This window comes from Eublepharis macularius, chromosome 6 (assembly GCF_028583425.1).
Source record: "Eublepharis macularius isolate TG4126 chromosome 6, MPM_Emac_v1.0, whole genome shotgun sequence".
Classification (NCBI taxonomy): Eukaryota; Metazoa; Chordata; class Lepidosauria; order Squamata; family Eublepharidae; genus Eublepharis; species Eublepharis macularius.
In genome coordinates this window covers 114,952,188-114,976,060 of record NC_072795.1, presented here as the reverse complement: position 1 = coordinate 114,976,060, position 23,873 = coordinate 114,952,188, and the positions used below count along the sequence as shown (strand labels likewise).

Below are 23,873 nucleotides of genomic sequence, written 5' to 3'. Positions count from 1 at the left end.
GAAGAGAACCACCGTCTGCTTTCCCTACCACACTGTTCCCTACTCTACCTTAAGGGGTGGTGGTCTCAGGGAAGGTTCCCCCTTTCTTTCTTTTCTGCTGCCTGTCAGGCACTCCACGTTTAGGGCCTAGGGACCCTGGTTTCACCCAGCAGCAGGAGCCTCTCCTTCTTCAACCAAGAAGGTGACTGACTTTTTTCGCAGGATTGGCTGGGTTTTTCTATTCAGGCTCCACCCCGTATTTTCACCGCACTTTCTTGGCCCAGGGCAGCTGGGAGCTGCAGTCCAGGAAGAAGGGTGTCCCCTACCAAGACTCCTGCAGGCCCCTCCCTGGCACTACAGCCCATTAAACCTCATGGGGAACATTTTTTTCCCCTTTAAGACAGATTAACTGCAACCAGCACTCATTTCACCCTTGGTAACCATTTCGTTACATGGATTATGCGTAACAGCCAAGAGCAATAAAAATTCAGATGTTGAAAAATGCAGTAAAGAAAAAAAATGTGTTACTGACATAGTTATAGGTGTAGGATTTCTTTCTTCCTGTGAATACTACTGTGACAGTTTTCCTAGAGGCTAGATAGTAACACCACAGGATGTTGCCCATCACATTTTCCTGCTTGTCCACCCTGCTGCACTAAGCTTCCCAAGAGGTTTTTTATAAAAGCTTCTGGGAGGATAAAATTTTGGTTTGGATGACAAGAATGAATGTTTTTTGGAAAGAAACACACAATGAAAATAAATATGAACAATTTACCAGGAAATGTAGGATGTTAGGTTTTATCCAGTATATTCCCATGGAAAATCTCTCACATGCAGGCTATGACAGACAAAATACAGCGCTGTTACAACTTAGTTACTCACCAGAAACAAAACCCCTGCTGGCATAGTGCATCACTTTAGTATGCTAAGTTTCCCAGACAAGGATACTTAACTTAAAGATACGGTATTTTCACAGAACTTTTAATTTTCACTCCATATATACTAACCCTTACACACAACTTCCAGCCTTTGACTCAACCCTCAAAAACCTAACTGATCAAGCCTCCCTCTGGAAGACTCAGAACTTGACTTTTCCCAGCCCACAGCTTCTGTTGACTGGTTCAGAACGCTGCTGTAATTGGCTGTTGTGTTGCTGGGGTATAATTCTGTGCTCTGCCTGTCACAGTTGCCCTTTCAAACAGTACAGGAACCAAACATGTGAGATCTTGCTAATTTATGTCCATACAGTGGGTTGAGTTTGAAAACAGGACACAGATTTGTAACTATTTGCTATTTAATGTCACAGCTGTTGGAATGAGTCATTTGCAGTGTTTTTCTCTTGTTTGCCTATGAACTGATAATCTAATATTTGAGGCTGATGCTCTCTGAAGTAAATGCCATTGGCCTCATTATCTTATCCTCTTCTTATGTGCAACTGTGGCACCATTAATCGAAAATTTAATTACTTGGTGAAGTTGCTCATTTTCTGTTCCTGGAAAGTCAAGGGCAAGTCAAGATTTGCTCCATTGGATTTGCTATTTTATAAGATCAGTTTATTATGTAAATAAACAAACATATTGGCTAATAGTTATATGCTTTGAGGGTCTTCTTGCATCTCTGAAACCAATGAGAAAACCTGTCTCTTGTTGACTTTCTCCATTTATTTGAATAGTATAATTGGAGGTGTGCAATCAAGAGAACAGGCGCTTCTTTGTTACAGAGGTGTCTGTAGGCTGCTAAATTATAAATGCCATTTTCTTTGTCACAGAATGCGATGCCTAGAGCCAGCCAATTTAGTGTGCATGGGCTCCAAATTTATGCTAGGAACTGCATTTAAATACTGAAATGGCAAACGGTGACTTCCTAGAGCAGTCTCATAACCTTGTGAAACAATGCAAGAAGCCCTGTCTGCATATGGTTCTCATAAGTGTTTTATTTTTAAAAATTCCTTGAAGGACATTTTAATTTTGAATACTACCTTTTTTAAACGTTTGCATTTTACATAGCATAAGCACCCATGTTATTTACAGTACCCTGGCCCATACATTTCTGTTACTGGCTCTACTGTGAGCATTTAGGGCTTGTTAACATCGAGTCTCCCCAGAGCAGAACAATTCCCTTTGTGCCTTGCCAGATGAAGGAACCGGTGCCAGTTGCCATTCTGTGCTTGTGTTCACTGTTAAACTAAGAAGGCAGCAGCCAATACGAACAATGCTTTGCTGGCTGGGCCTGATGGACTTGGGCCCCACTCCTACCTCACATAACAGCAGCTGCAGCTTTAGCAAAGGGTTATGATGCAGAGATATAGTAGGAGAGCCAGTTCATTGGTTCTCTCAGCCAGACTGCATTATCAGTGGAGGGGGGTGCACATGAGCAGGAATGATCTGGCCAAGGTGCTGCATGCCCTGGTAACATCTAGATTGGGTGACTGCAGTGTGCTGTACGTGGGGCTGCCCTTGAAAAATGTTGCAGCCGGGATGTTGTAGTGGGTTGTACTGGAGTGGGTTGTAGGGAACATATCACTCCAGTCTTGAGCCATCTACATTAACTCCCAATTTATTTCTGGGCCCAGTTCAAGTTGTGGTTGTTAAAGCCCTGTGCAGCTTGGCGCCAGCATATCTGAAAGACTACCAACTCCCCTACCTAACCATTATGGCCATCATCCAAGGCCTGTTTGCCTTCACCTTCTGAGATTAGGTAGGTTTGCAAGAGAGGACCTTCTTGATCGTGGCACCAAAACTATGGAACTCTCCAGGGATATTAGTTTGTACCCTTCTGTTACTGTCTTCCACCAATAGGTGAAGATGTTTTTGCTTTATTTGGCATTCCCTTAATTATCCCTCCTTCCTGCCCTGTTGTTTTAATTGTTGTTTTAATTTTTTTGTTTTAATTGTTTTTATGATGTGTTTCTTTAATGTTAGCTGCCTTGGGGACCCCAGTGGGGCAGAAAAGCAGGGTACAAATTTTGTAAATAAAATAATAAATTCCACAAGACTGCCCACTAGCTGTTCATTGAAGTTCTTCTCCTGCCCTTCAAATCTGACAGGCCCAATCGCTAATCATAAAGACAGACAAGGGAGTGATCTGATGCCTCCAAAAGCAGTGGCCCGGTGGTTCATTTGTCTTGTTGCCAAAATGATTATGTAACATTTGCTCCTTGTATCATGTGTGTTCTGTTGTGCATGTTGTTCTTATGCATACGAAAGAGAACTATGGTCTTCTCTAAATGGTTTTTAAATATTCCTGCTGCTGATATTACAAATAGGAACTCTTCACTTGTGTTGAAAGAGATTTGTTAATATAGAGACTGTGGCTAATATAGATAAATCTTGAGAGAGAGAGAGAGAGAGAGAGAGAGATGGAAGTTGATGACCTTGGTCTCTTGGGCATGCTGAACTCCCAGTTTATGTATGATCAGTACAACAGAATGTAGTGTATGACTGAGGACTGCAACGGTCACGCTGTCTCCCCAAGAAGTTCCCTGGTGCTCTCTCTCCATTGGTGCTCTGGGTGCTTAAAGAAATGAAGGGCAAGGCAGTCAAAAGAGTAGAGTTTATTTCCTAGTCTCTTCAAGCTTTTAAGACTAGCTTCTTGGAATGCTAGCTTATGGACATGTGATGTGAGAGACAACGTGTTTTGCCAGGTTGGGGCACATTGACCTGAAGGGGCACGATCTCCCTTCACAGCTGTTGTCCAGCTTGGAGGGCAGTCAGGCAGCCGCATCCTACCAGATCATTGCTTAAAGATGTGAAGGGGAGCAGTCTCTATCCTTTTCCTGCAGTGTTCCAAGATGATCTCGGGTTAGAGATGTGAAATCCATCACCAGTAAACTTGATAAAAGCTTATCAGTCTCAATATTTTCTACTTATTGCACTGATTCTCTGTTTCATCACATAGTTTGGTAATTGTCATGGTAAGAGGGCAATGAAAAAGATTAAGTATAATTAGTTATACTGTATAGGTAACTAGGTAATTAGTTATATTGTATAGGTAACATTGGGAATTTGGAAATTATTGTTTTATAGCATCACAGGCTTGAATGCAAAAGAACAAAAAATTCTGATTGGAAAAGATTTGCTTCTATTCCTTTGTAGCTTAATGAAGATGAGGTTGACATTAATTGCATTAATTATGCACAGGCCTAATCATAATGTATGTTAGAAAATAGCTGTGGTTATTGAGCAAAGCAGAGAGGCAAACCTCTCGAGTCTAACGCGTGACTGTCTAAAACATGATCTTGTTCTTTCCTGTGGCTTTGAGCCTGTTACTATAGTTATGTCTGTAGTTTGTCATGCACAGTTTAACATTGTAAATAATGAGCAGAATACAGGTTTCCGTTGCTAGAATAAGCCAAAGCAAACCATGCCCTGTCTGAATCCTAAATCAAACATATTAAACCTTGTGAAGTACTAAGGGAAGCATATTGGTTGGGCTACAGGGATCAGTTAATGATGGGAGAAGATGCTGCACTTTGGGGTTCGCTGTGAAGCTTTGAAGCTCTGAAGTTCCTGGCTTTGAAAGTGTGTCATATTTGCACATTAAAATCAGAGCATTCTGTTCTAGAAATTACTGTACGTATTGGTTAGGGTTGTTACAGCTGGGGAATTTCTTTTTCCGAAATTCACTTTTTTAGATATAGCCATTGATTCTTCTTATTTCTCTTTCATCTCTTTTCTAAGAGAAATCAAGGGGCCCTTTTGTAACTTTAGCCCTTGCTGTTGTTTTAGGTTACACACCATAGGTGGTGCTCTAGCCAGAAGATAGGAAGATTTGGGAACACATTGCCTGCCTCAGAGCATCTACAGAGTGAAATTCTGCAGTTTTTCAGAATTTCTCTCACTGCCCCGCCTCCCTTCAAATTTCAATTTGATCAAAAAGGAGTTGATTAGAAACTGACTCTGGATTCCTGAAAAGAGGAAAAGAAGGGAATTAAAGAATTTCTCTTAACAACCCTCGTATCAGTACTTTGGAGAAAGCTACTTTAAATCTTCATGCCACATTCAATAGCAAATTGAATGAAAGAAACTAGTCCAGAGGTGCCTACAAGTTCACTTTATTTTGTGATGCCGAAGAACAGGTTAGGCTGTTTGGAAATGGGCTTCTGGTAACATGCTGAAGTTAAAAGCATCCCCCGCCTTACATTCTTCTAGTGATGATGACAACTGGTAGTGTCCCTTCATCCCTAGTAGAAACGAATGGTCATTTTTGCCTTTTGGTTGCTATTGATGTGGGAGCAAAGCACAATACGCTGCTATGGTCTGAAGTCAACTGTTGTGTTTTTTGGAGTTTGGCTTTCTACTAAGCTCCTTTTTTCTCAAATGCACAGAAAGCCTCTGCTTTGCAGTCTTTTCTGGTATTGGGCTTGTATCTCTGTCCTAACAGTGTTAGAAGCTGATGGACTTGCATGCAAGGCCATCCATTTTGAACTGATTGCTCCAATCTATTGCACGGTAGAGAAAATCTCATCCTTCACCTAATGTGCCAAGCCTTTAGTAGTGCAAGGTCACTCTTGCTCTTTTAAGTATGTGTTAATCTAGTTTTGGGCTTCTTTTGAAGGGATCATCAACATCAAGTAACCTTTATTTACAGAGAACTTATTCCTTATTCCAGAGCTCCTGCCAAGGGTTGAGACAGTTGCTTCAACAAACTGTAAGAGATATTTCAAGTAAGTAGAACTCAAGGAGCTAAACTGCTGCAGGAAGTATGGTTACTTTTAAAAGCGTATGTTAGACATTGGGTTATATGATTTATTTTTTCAGGAGGGGGTAAAAGAACCATTTTAGCGTCAGTCATTTAATACATATTGTTTTCCATATATCATCAATACTGTTGATGGAATGAAATAGTTTTTGCACATTGGAACATATAAGCACTCTGGCATAATTGCTACTGATGATATGCCATCATGAGACAACCACACAGCAGGAAGGTATTTCAAGTTGAGAGGATGCCATTCTCTGATCAGTACATACGCAGGAGACTTTGGTGGATAAGAGAGATGGGAATTGAAATGATCTCTAAGTGGAACACTCCTGTGCACTTTCGCCCAACCCTAAGCACAGTGTGATATGCGTGTATAAGTGATACGGGCATTAGCTTTATCCCTGTGATCAGGAAGATTGGAAAAACAACATTTATGAGGATGTAGGCAGAGGATTAAACACACAGATACATATTTCTGAATACTAATCTACATTCATATGAACAAATCATAGTGGCAAACCCTTTCTGTTTGTCTCATGCCTGGAAAACCCTAACAGGTGGGCCATAAGTTGTCTGCATCTTGACGGCCTTTCTACGCACACTCATTTATTTTTGAGTGGAGTTAATTCAAGAGTAAGGTCTTAGGTCTGTATTGCTGACACAATGCTCGGGAAATTTATGAATAATGTTTAATGGGAGTGTTCCATTTTTGCTCCATGAGGAGTATTAGATCTGTGACTTTAGTTCCTACCATTGCGTGCTGATGAATATTGACGTTAATACATTTAGGACTTGGTTGTTAGTACACTGCAGGAATCACCTGAGGTTTGCCAGTTGGTATGCCTCATGGTCTTAGTTCTGAACTGTTATTCAATGAGATAAAGCAGTCCTATATGTGTTCAATCACACAGATGAAATAGTAGTACAAGATTCCTGGGTAATAGTGGAATTAAATGTTGAAAGGAACATGAGGCTGTTACCCTGTAACATATGTTTCCCTGTGTTCTGATATCGTTACACAGTACCTTTCCCCACTTCTGCTCTGTGGCAGAAGACATAGGCCATTTCCACATGTCCTGGCTTAGCTTTAAACTCACGGACTGAGAGCGTCTTCCTGGCGTGATTTCTGACGTCATCACGTCACAAGCACTTTTGTGGCACGATGACATCAGAAATCACGCCAGGAAGACGCTCTTGGTCTGTGAGTTTAGAGCTATGCTAGGACATATGGAAACGGCCATAGTATAATAACATCAGACATGAATTTTAAAGAGTGGGAGGGGATCTCTGCATGAAGCTGCCACTTTTGAATGTTTTTACATACTAAGTGATGTCTGCAAAAGAATACTTTCGATGGCTAACAGAAAAAGCAAAGCCAGTTAACCTGAGTCTCGCTAATGCAGTAAAATTGAGAACTTCTGCAGTAAAATTGAGGACTTATTATCCACCTGTGCATCCAATAAAGGTATCTAAGGCATACACACAGAAGTGAACTCCAGCAATATTTATCTTCAGGGAAACACAAGGGTGGCTAAAAGGAAATGAAAATCCCACCCTTGTCTATCTTTCATTTTCTCTGGTCTGTGGTTCTGCAGTTTAGAAATGTTATTGTTTGCAAAGGAGAGCTTTTGCATCAAGCAGTTAAGCAAGAGAGATGCTACTGACATGAGCTGAAAAACAAAGTAGAGAAATTGCACGATCTTTTCTTATCTTGTAAAAGGAAAGGCTGCACAACACATTATAGCAGATCATACAGCTTTTTTGACAAAGCAAGTTATAAAATATAGTAAAAGATACTATATCTGTGACAAATGCCATCAGTGACTTAAAAAAGAAACAGATTCTGTAATTCCAAGTGTGGTACATGCCATTGAAAATTGTTTCTATAGAATACATCTTTGATCCGCATGGTTGTTCCATTTTTTAAATGGAGCGATACTGCTACATTAATTCCTGAAAGGCAATTAATGGTTTCTGAGGTGCAGTGCAACATTTCCTTTCCAAGTATCAGGATTTTGTGTGTGCTTTTGAATAATAAGAGATTAAGTAGTGGAGCATATTCTTCTGTGAAACGGATTCTTGTCCGTAGTTGAGATGGCTGTTGTAGTTTCTCATCAGTTTTACACTCTTTTCTAATTAGCACAGAATTGTATTGCCAGCAATTCCAACCATGAGTTTTAAAACACTAAACTTTAAAATGATGTAGACTTTTTCAGTGCTTTCAAATCTGTTAGAAAGTATTATGTGAAAAAGCCATACCAGAACACAAATTTTAAAATCAATGGATAATGCTGAAATTCACAAGAAGTAGTGCTGTCACACAGGCAACTATTTTAGTAAATTGAGCCCTTGTCTGAATAAAAGGTATACTTTATCTAACAAGGTATGGGGGTTGACTACACCCCAAAGCTAATAATAAAAATATAAATTTATAACATTTACTCCCCTCCCCATTCTGCTTTGAAAGTACTCAGGAGGACAGCTTACCACCAATATAATAACAAAAGCAATAATCATAGTTAAAACAATAAAAATTAATAATGGAACTAACTCAGCAATAAAAAGTCAAAAACGAAGACTCCACAAAAAAATCTTAGTAACTGCAGCATATATTAACACACATACACAATCAGAACATCCACCACTACCGATACAAAAGTGGATATAAAGTCTAATATAAGATTTGGCATAAAATAAAAGCTTTAGAGTTTGCATTGAACATGACATCAGCGGCAGAGAAAAAAACATATACTTTATTAAGCATTTTCCTTCTGGCAGTGAAGGAATAGAACAGCAGCAAAAACACTAGAGACAAAATATAAGAACAATAAGAAAATACAGTTTTGTCATTTGATTCTAAAGCACTCATTTCAATTTCCTAGTCAATGCAATTGGGGATAAAAATGACTACAAAACACTTAGATCCTACAATTTACAAAAGTTACCAAGGGTGTGAAAATGAAATGGCACAGAGCAGCTTTATTAAAGGTTGAATAATACGTGCAATATATATCTGCAGAGGATTAAACACAAAATTTTATTATCCCCGCCCCGCCCCCCTCCAATTTCTCCTAGTAACTTTGAACCCACTATCTGGACAAGGTTAAATTTCAAAGTGTGTGTGTTATGTGCCATTAAGTCATTTAAGACTTATGGCACCCCTATGAATTAAGGGCATTTTGAAGGTCATATCATTAACAGGTCTTGCAAACTGAAGGCCATGGCTTCCTTACTGAGTCAGTCCATTTCGTGTTGGAGTGGTCTTCTTTTTCTGCTGCCTTCAACTTTTTCTGGAATTATTGTCCTTTCCAGTGAGTTTGTCTCCTCATGATATGACCAAAGCACAATAGTCTTAGTTTTGTCATTTTAGCTTCTAGGGAGAATTCAAGTTTGATTTGATCAAGAACCCATTAATTTGTCTTTTTGTCTCCCTTTTGGTTGATGATTGAGCCAAGGAATAATAATAATATAATAATAATAACATTTGATTTATATACCGCCCTTCAGGACTACTTAAGTCCACTTAGAGCGGTTTACAAAGTATGTCATTATTATCCCTTTATTATTATCCCTTATTATTCTTTAACAGTTTCCTTCCTTCCGTCCCTTTCCTTTCCTTTAATCTGATTAAAGCTCTATAATCAGTCAAAACCCATCTGCTAAGTAATATCAGCTGGATACAACATTAAACCAATAGAAAAATCAATTTTCAATTTCTTCATTGTCATCCTTAAAACTGTGTAGTTCCTCAGCATTCCTAGTCATTACTTTTGTCTTCTTGATGTTCAGCTGTAATTCTGCTTTGGCACTTTCTCTCTTAACCTTAACCAGTAGTCTTTTCAAGCATTTTTTCTTCCTGCAATGTGGTGTTACCTATATATCTCATACTTAATGTTCCTTCCACCAATTTTCACTCCACCATCTAAATCTAATTCAGCTTTCTTTATTATATGTTCTACATAACCTATAGATTGAACAGATAAGGCAGATAACATACACGCGTATCTGACTGACTCTCTATAAGCCATTCTGTTTCTCCATATTCTGACCTAACGTTAGCCTCTTGTCCAGAGTACATGTTGTGTAAATTTCGATTCATTTGTGTAGTATCATTACTTGTATCACTTTCGGAGATCCTTAATGCCATAGGAGGGAGGTTGGAAAGAGGGGGTAGTTCAAGGGTTATGTTGGTGCTGCTGTCTATTCATTAGATGCATTTTAACTAACTTGTGTGTTTGCTGTAAAATTCAATAAATTGTTAAAGCAAATCTTAACATTTGAAGTAGATGTGATGATGGAAGATCATTTAATTTATTTGTTTAAACACATTTTATGCTGCCATTCCAGAACAAAGCTGTCCAAAGCAGCTCACAACACAAATAAAGATAATATAAAATGATCAAGAACTAAGCTGCAGCCAGCAGGAAAAATGTAGTGACTCAACTAAAAGCTTGGGCAGATAAAAACATCTTAACCCAGCATCTAAAAGCCAAAAGGTTTAAACACCAAGAAAGTTCCTGGTAGAGTGTCCCATAGGAGGGGTGCCAGCGCTGGTTGTGCGACCTGCCTCACTTCCTTGGGTAAGGGCTCACATAGCAGAGCTTGGGGGGTGGCTCTGACTGGTGAGTAAAACAATACACTATGCTTATCCTAAATCAACTATTTTTTTAAAAGTAAGAATCAGGACTTTGAATTTCTCTTGGAAATAAACTGGCAGCCTATGCAGGGTTTTACTATGAGAAAAACAGGCTCTCCATATCTAATTAAAGCCTGGTTTGCACTGTTTTGTATTAGTTGAAAGGTAGCCGACTATGGAGTTGGTTATAGTAATCTAATTTGGATGTGATCGGAGCATGGATTGCCATGGCCAAACCTTACTTCTCAACAAATGGTCACAGCTGGAGAACCAACCAAAATTGATAAAAGATACATATGCATCTTTGAGCTTCCAGATGTAGAACCAGATTAAGCAGTGCCTCCAAGCTAACCTCCAGGGACAGCGCAAGGCTGACTCTTTCCATTAGGAACCTTTTTTCATTGTTTAGTAGCACCTCTGATTTATGAATAGATCTCCTGTGGTATATTTAATTTTGGGAGGCCTTTATTTAAGTCAGAATCCCTAATACAGGGATGGGGGAATTAGCTTTTTTTCTCCCATGCTTTTTTTTGTCATAACCAGTCTTGAAGCATCAGTTTGCCCTGTGGAAGAAACAGTCTGCCTTGGTCCGAAGGTCCTAACTTATGATTAACAAACTAAAGCTACCACTTGTTAGCCCATTCTGCAGCCCTTTCCCATTGCAGTAATGTAATAGTCTTAATTCATAGCTCCACTAGTTTAGAATTTACACACGCTGATTAACTTAACCTCTCACAACAAGTCAGCTGAAGCATTAATTGATTGATCTAGGAATTAAACTGGTTTTTACAGGGCTGCAAGGTTTGTTCAGTAGAAACGTCCTCCTATTCACTATTCTCCAAAAAGCCTGCTTTGTATGCCCTTTGAAATACAGAAGGTGAGGGGGCCTCTGCACTTCTTCAGGCAAGCCATTTCTTAGCATTGGTCCTGGCATTGAGAATATCCTTTGTCAGGCTGGAACTGAGCAGACGCAGCTAATGAAGGGTACAGCATTAAGAGAACATCTGAGGAGTGCAATAGGTACATGGGAGTTTATTGAGAAATGTAGTGTGAGAGGTGTGAGTTCCCTGACTGTGAAGGTAAGAACCAGCGCCTGGAATTGGGCTTAGAAACAGATAGGTGAAGCACAGGTGTTGCATGTTCTGCCCAGTAAATCCCAGACTGCTGCGTCTTCAGAGCAGCGCCACATTGATCATGTCACAGTAGTCCAACCTGGAGGTGACATATAACTGAAAGTGCTCTTAGCAACAGTGCCAACCTGTTCTTCGTAAGCAAAGCTGGGTCCAAGAGCATCCCCAAATTATTCATTTGATCATACAAAGAGACGTTAACTCCACCGAAGTTGGTAAATCAATCCCAGTTAGAAACTATGCCTTCCCACCAGTTTTGGGAGTTAACAGTAATCCAGTCTGGAGGTGTTAGGTCTTAACTTGTTGACTTTGCCTCTCCAGTGGAAACACTTTGACTCCTACCTGTAAGGAGGGAATGAGACCACTGGAGATCTGCCACTCTCACACCTGTCATAGACTCCAACCAGTCTAGCAAAATATCACAATCAGCTGTGTCAAATACTGCTACTGATCTACCAAAATGCAGAGAAGCATTGCCCCTATTCAGTTATAAACCGAGATCATCCCGCAGAGCTACTAAAATTGTTTCCATCCCAAGCTAGATCTGACACTAGGTTGAGATCAGTCAAGGGCAGAGTCAACATCCAGGTATGCCTGAAGTTGTTCTGCCACCACCTTTTCAATAACCTTACTGAAGAAAGGAAGGTTGGACAATGGTCAGTAACTGTCCACATCCCCCTTGGTTGGGGCCACGTTCTTCAGCAAGGATATGGTTACAGCCTGTTTCAGCTGTTCAGTGACCCTCCCTTGAACCAAGGACATATTAATAATTTTTGCTAAAGAGCTTTCTCCTTTTCACCGCTTTCTCCTTTTCACAGCCATGATGGGCAGTGGTCCAAGTCATAGGGCATAGTTGACAGACAAGCACTGTGTCAACATCAGTCCGATAGACTGCCCAAAACTACTCAGAGAACTCTGATGCCACCAGCACTCTTATGCAGAGAGACTTTATCAGCAAAGTATCCTGCAAAATCATCACAGACAGTATCCACATCCAAGACTACAAGGGGGCTGAGCCCTGAGACGGTATTGCTGGACATGATTCAGCCAATGCAAATGTAGCAAAAACAAAGAAGAGCCCATTCTTCACTACCATCACTGCCACTTCATAGGCTTGTAAACGGGCTGTATAGCATGTTTTGTCTGATTTGGATTGAATTTAAATCAGTGTATTCTAGTTAAAGTGAGAAATTGTTAGCTCTGCAGTAGGCATTTAATTGTCCTTCTGTCTACTAAGTTACACGTAATGGTGCTTTTCAGAATGGTGAGTCAGTCTCAGTTGCCTTGGAAGCTTCTGGGACATGTACAAATCACAATGATCTTAACAGAGTTTTTCTATCAAAAGGGTTGGATCTAGCGTAGCATTTCCCATGGAAGCTCCCCCCTTTTCCAGCAGCCCCCCCCCCCAAATCTTGTTCTTGGGGGAGAGAGCCCCCTCTGAGCAGTATTTCAGGGGGCATTTTGGGTGGCTGTGAAGACAGCCAAGAAAATTGTGTTCTGTGGGTGTAACTTCTCCTTGTAAGGAGTCTATGGGGTTTAGGAAGCAAACTTTCACACAAATTTAAGTTAAGAAAAAAATCTTTTAAAAACCTTTTAACAATTAATACAACTATTTTTTTTCTTTAACTAAACTCATAAGTGCAACCATACAGAAACTTTAAACGAACAATGTTTTTGAAAAGGTAAACAGTTAAACATGTTTGATTCCACTAAGTGACAGTCTTTTTTCACTATTCTTCCAATTCGAAGCAACAGTCATGTTGTTCACATACAACATTTGATTACTTTATTCAAGGTGATAAGAGCGTATTAATCATTATTAAGCTCCCCAGCAACCAGCTTCTTCCTCAGCTACCTGGCTCTAGCTGCTGACTCCGCCCTACTGGGCTAAACCAGTTAGCTCATAGGGATTACATGGGCAGATATTCTTGCTCCATGAACATGCTCTGCTGGGTCCAACCTTTAGAACAGAGGGGGAGGGGGAGGGGGAGGGGGAGGGAGTGTGTGTGTGTGTGTGTGTGTGTGTGTGTGTGTGTGTGTGTGTGTGTGTGTGTGTCCGACCGACCAACACCAACTGCCACTCTTCCCTGATGTCATGTGCATATGCGGCCTTGATTGGTCATCTCTCCAGCATTCTAAAGAGTACATACTTGCTACTGGCAGTCACTGAATGTGTCCTGAGGTAAAAATACCCCTCCCAGTCTAGGGTTGCCAATCTCCCTGTGGGGCCTGGCTTTCCTGTGTGGCTGGAAAGCTGATGGGTCAGCTGTGGAACTCTATGTTCTGAGGTAAAAATTAGGTAAAGGAAATTGCAGACAGTTGAAGAAAGACAGTACAAGACTCCTGAAACAGGATTTTATATAAAAAGTCAGTATGGCAACTGCGTTTTAAATATTCATGGGAAGATGGTTCACGACCTTTCTAGGGGCCATTTCAATGCGAACCTTTCACATGAACCTGCCGAAGTGCCCACCACACCATCCCTCCCTCAGTCCAACTCTACCTCGCACCTCTTGCAGTCCATGGGAAAGGTGACCATCCCTGCAGGCCTGGGCACAGCACAGACAACCCTAGCAGACCTAACAGTCACGATATACTGTGATATCGTCACTATTAGAGAGTAGTCCATGGACTGGCTGTGCAAGCGTGCCATTCTGACCCCCAAGAATGACAAGGCTGCCATCATTAATGAAACACAACTCCCTCGAAGGGGCAGAAATGGAGTACAGATTTGTGGACTCAGTGGTGCAAATGGATGATGTGGTCCACCACCCTGTGGAGTTCCTCAACATGCTCAACCCTCCTGGCTTCCCAGCCCACAAGCTTCTCCCCAAAGTGGGGGCTCCAGTGATGCTGGTCCAGAACCTCAGCTCACCCAAACTCTGCAATGGCACCAGACTACGAGTGAAACCCCTCCACAGGAACATCATTGAGGCCGCATTGTTCATCAACAGTGCTCAGGGGGAGTCGGTGTTCATACCATGCATACCATTCATACCATCAGATAACCTCCTCAAGTTCAAGAGACTGCAGTTCACCCTCAAGGTCTGCTTTGCTATGACGATCAACAAGTCCCAGGGCCAGACACTGAAGGTGGCAGGAATTGACTGGAGGGAGGACTGCTTCTCACATGGGCAGTTCTATGTGGCCTGCTCCAGAGTGAGCTCACCCAGCAGCCTGGTGATCCTGAGGGGAAAATCACCAATTAGGTCTACAAAGAGGTCCTTCAGTAGAAAAAAAAAAGGTTGTACGTATTTTTCAGTTATTTCATTACAATCTTTTCCTTTTAAAAATCTCTTCAATAAATCTTACATTTTGAAATTCACTTCATCAGTTTTAGGCATCAGCATGCTTCGCTTTATTCAAACACTTTTGTGAAGCTCAAGTACTATGCTATTATACTACAAAACCAACTCAACCCCCCCAAACCAAAAACGTTACTCACCCATAAATATTATAACTGGATTTAAAATAGTTAAATACCATAGTGAAGTACAGGCATCAAGCTAGTTAAGGATATAAAAAACGTTGGTTTTTGGTTTCTGGTTTTTGTCTAGTACTTCCAAATAAGTATTTAATGGGGGTGATTTATGTCTGGAAAAGATGCTTGTTGCATTTGGAGATCACTGACACTTTTTTTACTGATTAAAAGTAAAACAGTTGTGTCATATGTCGAAATTTCTCAGGTGAAGTTAATTCACTTGTGAAGATGCAGTGGGGGAAAGATCTTTAATTTCTGTGTTTCGTGTAGCTGTTAAAGCCTCTGCCAGGGACTAGCTAGAAGTGGAATCCCTAACTGAACTGTGCCACCAATACGAACAAGTGAGAGTTTGTATTAGAGCAATTTTTTAATTCTAGTATATCAACTTTGCATAACTTGCAGCTCACATTCTTCTAGCATAGTTGAACTCTGAGTCTTCTGTTTGTCCACCTAAGCATGCTCAGTTGGATTCTGAATGTTTTTGGTTGCAATTCTGTTCAGTACTCCCAACTTGTGCGGAGTGGGGCGGAGGGATGTGCCACACATTGATGACCTTGCATTAGGAACCTATGTTACTGTTAAAGTTATCTGGAGCATGTAGTGAGATGGCTGAACCTGACAGGCACTTCTTCTTTGCAGTCTCTCTGTTGTTAATAATAATAATGATAATAATAACAATAAATAATGACTGCGTGTATATACCGCTCTTCTAGATAGATTAGTGCCTCACTCAGAGCAGTGAACAAGTTAGTGTTATTATTATCCCCACAAGGCAGCTGGGGAGCTGGGGCTGAGAGGAGTGGCTTACCTAAGGCCACCTACTGAGCTCATGGCAGTAGTGGGATTTGAACCAGTAGAGTGCTGATTTGCAGCCGAACCACTTAAGCACTGTGCTACAGCAGCTCTCTTATGTCTCACCTGCTTTCCATATGTGTCTGATAACTCTGCATTTTGTGGTCTGCAGCTTCTAAGACTGGCTTGGCTTGCATATTTGTTCAATTTGTGTGCTCTCCTATTAGCAGTCTTATATCTACAAAGAGTCAAGTAAATAATCTGGCTGATTTTTTCAACAGATCTTTTACATAGATAAGACAGTGCAGATGTTACCCTGCCAATAATGCTTAGCAATCGTTAGCATTGGTGCAGATGAACCAAGTCTATTTCTATTCTGCAGTTGTGGTGCTACCTAAGTATTGAATTAGTTTTTTGTTTTGTCTTTCAGAGTTTTTAAGATACTACCAGCCAATGTTTACTATTCTGCATTTCTCCTTGTTCTAATGAACTGGCTAAAATACACAGGGCACACAATGCTTTCTTACAGAATGGACAGGGCCAATTAGAGCCCTGATTTTCTCATGTATACACGCACTGCACCAATGTGTTATATTTGTTAAAACAGGAAGTCTGAGCATGCTTTCTTTACCATGAGTCAGCATGTATGCTCTGGTTGGTTGGGGAACATGAGCTTGGAGAGGGATATGAGTGCCATCTGTATATCTCCTTTCCCCTCAGTGAGGCTACATTGGCAGTTTGTATGCACACTTGTAGGCTGGAGAAAATTTGTTCTGTGTTTGTATATGTGCTATACAGTCATGCAGGAAACAGCTGTGCTTTTAGTGAGTATATCATCTTCACTATTCGAAAACTAATGTTTTAATGTCGTTAGGCAATTATTTTGTAATTAGTGACTGCATAATTTATTATGCAAGTGGCCATCATTATTTGAATTGAATGTATGCTAAGAAAGGTGGAGTAGTGTTTACTTTATTTGGTCCTTGAAGAGGTCTTGAAGAAATTGGTACTCTTAAATCTTTTTTGTTCAGTCTGAAGACAACTAAATTTTCTTTTCCAGGTTATAAGAAGAAGTAGTGAAGAGGAAAAGCTGTTGTGCTTGGTCCGACAGCGCGCAGGACATCACTGTCAAACGGCTGTTGTTGTGATCCTTATTTTGGCTTGGGAAGGGATTCCTCACCTTCTGGCTGATACCCTGTACAAGGAACTGACGCAAAGCCTCAGAAAATATGGCTGTCCAACAAGCCGTCGATGTGCACTCAACGAAGAGTAAGTGATCTCCATAGCATATATATTGTGATTGGTAAGTGTCTGATGATCAAATCCAATTATCTCTGTGAATCCGATCAACCTTTTTAAAGTAGGGGAAATTGGGAAAAAATACCAAGGACCTGTCACTTTGTGAAGTGATGGCATTATGTTCCTCCTGTGCAGAAAACACTCTGAAGTTTGTGAGGGAGGACAATGTAAGCTTTCTGCTCTGCATTTCCACCACTGGCAAAGCAGGAAATATCTGAAACCAAGTTTGTTAACTGTCATCTTTAAAGGGGGAACACCCTTCACCTCAACCACAACTTGCCATGCTTCTTTTGATGCCATCTAGGGGTCATAGCTAAACCCTTTTGCACTTCTTTAAATTAAAGCATAGTATCTTTTCTCTTCATGTCTTCATCTGCTCTCTGATGTCTCAGCATGTAGACATAAAACTGGAATGTGCGCAAACCTGGCTTTTTGCCACGTGCACCTTGTTCTTCACTCCCCTCTCCTTGTATGGAACACTGGTTTAAAATGGACTCTGTTACTGGCAACACAGAAGTACAGGCATAGCATCCTGACTTTGAGGAAGGGGGAAATTAATTTTGGTGAACCCATGCATTCATACATATGTTTCAAAGCAGGATTCCTCCCTCATATGCCACATAAGAAAAACACTTGAGGGATGCAGAAGCATAGCAATCCCAGCTTAATGTTAAATTCATTCTTAAATTGGATGTGCAAGTAAAACTACTGGTAAACAGTTCCCTGAATGTTCCTTTCATAGTTATACTGGGCATGCATTTATAGAATCTAGCTATTCTGCTAGCTGATGGCTACTTATTATTCTTCAACAGTCGTACATGTGCCTGTCAGGGTCTTGATCCAGAGACATGTGGAGCATCTTTCTCTTTTGGCTGTTCGTGGAGTATGTATTATAATGGCTGTAAGTTTGCTAGAAGCAAAGTCCCCAGGAAATTCAGACTTCTCGCAGATGATCCCAAGCAAGTAAGTCTCCCCCACCCCACTCATCCCTCACTTTTCTCCTTCCGTTGACTTTCTGGTGTTACTTTCAAGGGCTAACAGCAGAGAAAATGAACCCTCGTCTTACTAATCTCACTATCCTTGCAGTACACTTAATTAAACATTCAAAGCAACTTGATGTCAAATGCAATGCCATTGTCTCCCCCCTCACCTGTCACTGCTACATGGACTTCTGTATGTAGATTTAGCACTACTTTAAGAAAGCTCTAATAACCAAACTTCTTGTCTGTTTATTTAAAATGCTTGTACGTTATCAGCATATCACTTTCCTGAATATTTTTTTCATTCATCTGTGCAGTTTTTCACACACCATCCTCGACTGCCTCAGCTACTTCATTGTTCTTCTGCATCCAATGGGTGGGCACTAGCGATCTTTCAGTGGAAGGCGCTGATGGTTGTGGATATGTCCCATGCACCCTCCCCCATAGTTTTGTCCAACCCCAAGTAAGTTGATTGACGGGGTTGCAGGACCCACACACATGGACCAGGGAGCTGCAGTGTTGTAGGGAAGAGTAACTAAACCACCCTTCCTACCTCTTCTGTAGTTAGAGCTCCACTGAAGAAGGGTGGGGAGACCAATTTCGCCCCCTTTCCCCTGCTCAGCTCAGCCTCCTGACCTGCATGGCTTTCCCACCTTGAGTAGGCTGATTCTCAGGTTCAGAGGATCCACATGAATCCCTGAACCTGAGAATCAACCTACTCAAGGTCAGAAAAGATTGCAGTGGGAACAGGAATGTACAAAGATCTGTGGTCTGCTGCATCCAACCCAGTGTCCTGTCCCTTGCCACTCTCCTCAACAACGTTTGATGCCCTCCTCTAGCTTATGTAGCTCTTCTGCCAGCAGAAGAGCCACAAGAGGGAGTAAGCCTCCAAATTTTGCTAAGCAGAGCCATAGCATACAGGTCATAAGAACATAAGAACATAAGCAAAGCCATGTTGGATCAGGCCAGTGGCCCATCCAGTCCAACATTCTGTCACACACAGTGGCTAGAAATCCAGTGCCATCTAAAGGACTGTCAGTGAGGCCAGGACACCAGAAGCCCTCCCACTGCCTTCCTTCCAGCACCAAGACAACAGAGCACCACCTCCCCACAAAGAGAATACCATCTATCTCCTGTGGCTAATAGCCACTGATGGACCTCTGCTCCATATATTTGTCCAGTCCCCTCTTGAAGCTGGCAATGCTTGTAGCTGCCACCACCTCCTGTGGCAACGAATTCCATGTGTTTATCACCCTTTGTGTAAAGTAGTATTTTCTTCTATCTGTTCTAACCCGACTGCTCAATAATTTCATAGAGTGCCCACGAGTTCTTGTATTGTGAGAAAGGGAGAAAAACACATCTTTCTCTACCTTCTCTAACCCGTGCATTATCTTGTAAACCTCTATCATGTCTCCCCTCAGTCGTCTTTTCTCCAGGCTAAAGAGCCCCAAGCGCCTCAATCTTTCCTCATAGGTCATTGTATACTGTCTGCCAGCTCAAAAGTTAATCATTCACCTGCAGCTTATCTTCAAGCTTTTTAATATAAACTAATTCTTATTTTATGGATGAAAATGTCCCTTGGAAAATTCACTTCTTGAGGCTGTCTTTCTCTTCTTGTATCTTCATTTTAGCTAAATGTTGATTATTGATCATTTTGCAGATGACATAAAACTAGGATGTATAGCAGTGCAAATGCAGAAGAAGATAGATTCAAAGTACAGACAGATATGGATCATTTGAGGAATTGGATGGAGTGAGATGAGGTTTAATGTAAAGATAATACTTTTAGGTAAGAATAGCCTGTAGCATAGATATCAAGCTGGAGAGATCAATTACTTAGAAAAGAATCAAGGAGAAATACTATGCTGTTGCTTTTTAAGCTTTTTTGTTCTTCCATATAGGTGAGTTTATAGTATTGTGTGAACATGTAAAATCTGTGCAATCTCCCCCAGATAAAGTATAATCAGAATGTCTGTTTTGTGCATACATATTCTGGATTTCTCATGCACTCAGGAGCATCATTGGAGAATGGTCTATCGTTACACATCAGTTGACCTTACCTCTCAGTAAGGTCCCTACCTCCGATGCATCTTTTATCCCCAAGGTAGCTAATACTGGCAGCCTTTGGCCCAGGCTACCAGTAGTTGCCCTCGGGGCTCAGTCCTGCCATTCCATCCTAGTAACTAAAGTGCACCCTCACTTGGGGCTGTTCCTGGGTTCTCCCTCTGCACACCCAGACCTGATGTGATGCAATTACACTGAACATTCTATACCATACTCTGGCTTTGCAGTTAAGAGAGAAACTGGAGAGAAATGAACCTGCCATATTTCATGGTTAGCCACATCTCAATGAAATATTATAAATGAAATGAATGAATTGTCCAGTCTACCACCCATAATTCCTTTATGCTTCCTTGTTTTCTTGGGGTTAACCATCCCAGTCTTATTTTGTGATGTTTTTAAACATAGGGAAGAGACCCCAAAAGCCACCCTTTCGTGAAAGGTTGTATTATTTATTCCATTTTGATGTAAGCATATTTTACTGAGATCTTTTTAGAATGTGTCATGATGTTTTCCTGTACTCAAGAGTTTTTTGCATTGCCTGAATTAAGATCCTTGTATTTCTAAAGCCACCAGTTTAGGTGGGTAGCCATGTTTGTCTGCAGTAGAACAGCAGGATTTTAGTCCAGTGGCACCTTAAGAGACCAACTAGATTTTCAGGGTGTAAGCTTTTAAGAGTCAGAGCTCCCTTCAGAACTGACTAAAATCCTGCTGTTCTAAAGCCACTAGTGGCTTCAAATGCTGCTAACAACAGATATTAATATGTCTATTTAGTGTTTTAGCTTAGGTAATACAAAACAGGGAGAAATTCATATTAACACTTACCTGAGTAAATGTCTTTAATCAGATTTAAAAGCTTAATCTAAAACAAAAACTTGTCTGGGATGGAATTTGGTGGTTGAAGAGACCTGGCTGTGAGCCAGCAAGTTCTGAGTTCAAATAATACTTTTATCAGGAACTCAGTAGCTGGCCGTAGCAAACTTATCATTTCTCTGCTTTCGTCCCCTTACTTACATCTCTAGTATGGAGATGATGATAATGCTGATCAACCACACAGGGCAGTTGTAATGGTTATTTAGAAAACTCTTTAATATGGTACATGAATTCTGCTCCCATTAAATAGTGACGATAATGTAATGATAAGTATTATATGCTGAATTCCCAGGTATGATATTCTGTATACAGAACAAATATATGTCCATCTTTTATTGTCAGCATAATGTCCCTTCAGAATCCCCAATAGCTTCAAACAGAATGTGGACAATGGAGAGGAAAGCTGGATTTACAGTCCTTTGTTAGTTCTTGTACCAAGTAATCTGTTGACTTTTCCCTTTCCCACTCTATAGTATGTCATGGTTTACTGTCATGGCTCAAACAGTACCAGTAGGTTAGTCATCCACCCACAGGAAGCTGAATACATACCATACCAGGGCTGTGGTCATGTTACATAATTTTACTGCCTTGCCTCACAAACTACAAAATATATGATGTGTTCCCTCCCTCTCTCCCTCCCTCTAGGAAGAATATCTAGAAAATAATTTGCAAACTTTAGCTACTGATGTGGCTCCAGTATATCAGAGACTCGCCCCAGATGCTTTCCACAACCAGGTAGGTCTCAGGATTTAAACACACAATGTTCCTGGGTAGTGCTCATTTTTAATACTGCTGTTACTGAGAGAAAATTTGCACAGGTTTGAAAGTATGAATTAATAGAAATATTTGTGTAATATTGGCAAGTTGGTCTTGTATAACAGACCTGCTTAAGATTAGTCACAGTTTTATAAAAAGACTTTCACAATAGATAAATTGCGTCATGAAGAAATTAGCCAATTTTGCACCTGAATAACTGCATTATCTTTGAGCTATAGTTAGATCTTTATGCCTGTTTGCTTTTATATAGTCACTTTTGTAAAATCCTCGGGCTTCAGTGAGGATCCAGATTCACTGATATGTAAACAGCAATAGTATACCAGTGTATTTCATAGATAATTTATGCAACCATTTATTGGCTAGCTTCAGATGTCACATGCCAAATGCAATTTATTTGTTACTGGAATGGACCTGAAATCCCAAACTCTTCCCCTCCCCTTTATTTACAGTGCTGAAATTGAAGACAAACCTGTAAGTTCTCAATCTAACTGCAGTTTATTGTGGCGTTCATTTTCCTCCCCAGTTGCTTTATTTACAGTGTCTGAATGCAGCCACTGTAGGATGAATTTAAGTGATCACCAGAATGGGTGTGATCATGTGGGGTGCTGGGTGATTTCCAGCTATGCAATAAACAAAATACTACTGTGCTCCTGCAGTGGTGGAAAGTTGTCATTATTATTATTTACTTAATTTATACCCTGCCTTTATGCCCAGTGGAGACCCAAAGTGGCTTACATCATTTTCTTCTTCTCCATTTTATCCCCACAACAACCTTGTGAGGTAGGTTAGAATGAGAGAATGTGACTAGCCCAAAGTCACCAGCAAGTGTCCATAGCAGAGCAGGGATTCAAACCTGGGTCTCCCAGATCACAGTCTGATATTCTAACCACTTGACCACACTGACTGTACATACACAGAGCATGCTATTATAGTTGTTGTGTTGTAAGGTTTTGTTTTGTGTAAATTTAAAGCAAGTGCTTTATGTACCATGATTGCACTGTTCTATAGAAGCAATGGTAAGATATGGAGCTTTCAGTTGCCATGTGCTACTGTTGGGGGTGGTTAATTGCAAGAGGACCATTCACAGGTAAGTTACAGTGGAATCCTAAACAGAGATACAAACTTCTAAGCCAATTGACTTAAAGAGTTTAATTTTTCTGAGGCTTGTACTATTAGTGTGTTAAAACTTTCACATTTCTGCTTCTACGTTCTCTACTTGGTAACCATACGAAGTCTCCCCCACACCACAATGTTCTGGCTTCCTAGCACATAATGGTTGAATGGTTATATTTATTCTAACTGCTGGCTTGTATATATTGCTATAAGTTCTTAAAAATTTCTTTTATTTTCAGTTTCTGTGACCAGCTGATGAGTCATAAACTTCTATTAACATCCATCACAGGAGAGTGTGTGGATTTATTTACTTAGAATGAAAAAGGGTCCTGAAACTGATGGTGTCTGATGTTCTCTCATGACATATCAAAATAAAATTTCACTATCTTGTGTTTAGGTGGAAAATGAGCACCTGGGTCCTGAGTGTCGGCTTGGGTCCAAGGGTGGTCGGCCTTTCTCTGGTGTCACAGCTTGCATAGATTTCTGTGCCCATGCCCATAAGGATACACACAACATGCATAACGGAAGCACGGTGGTATGTAACGTTTCCAAAAGGCTTAATTATTTTACTAGGAGCGTTCCTATGGCTTCTTGCTTTCTCATGAGATTTCTTCCATCTCTGATCCTTTAACTGTCTTCTGTTTCTTGCTTTGCAGAGTTTAGTAAATGAACTTCATTTTTACAGTATTCAGTTGCAATAAATATCGCTTTCTTGGCTTGTAAATATTGCCTAAATAGAACTGTAATTCTTTGGTTTATGCATTTAATTGTTTACTTTATCTCTACCCCACCTTTCTCCCCAGTGGGGACCCAAGCTGGCTTAAATAATTTTCCTCTTCTCCATTTTATCCCCACAACAATCCTGTGAGGTAGGTTAAGCTAAATCTATGTGGCTGGCCCAAGATCACCAGCAAGCATGCATGGCAGAGGCGGGATTTGAACCTGCGTCTCCCAGATCTTAGTTTAACGCTAACCACCACACCACGTTGGCTCTCTTTTGTGCTGTACTATGCAGTGTTCAGTGAAAATCGGTTGAAAATCAGTCACAA

At 40.7% G+C, this 23,873-nt stretch overlaps 1 protein-coding gene across 1 annotated transcript in view; it reads left to right on the top strand.

Moving 5' to 3' along the window:
- TET1 (tet methylcytosine dioxygenase 1) overlaps positions 1-23,873 on the top strand; it is a 64,778-nt gene that overhangs the window by 30,496 nt on the left and 10,409 nt on the right. Inside the window, exons 6-9 of the mRNA XM_054982083.1 lie at positions 16,782-16,990; positions 17,833-17,983; positions 21,580-21,669; positions 23,222-23,359. Coding sequence (XP_054838058.1) covers positions 16,782-16,990; positions 17,833-17,983; positions 21,580-21,669; positions 23,222-23,359 — 588 coding nt within the window. The remainder of the gene's footprint in view (positions 1-16,781; positions 16,991-17,832; positions 17,984-21,579; positions 21,670-23,221; positions 23,360-23,873) is intronic.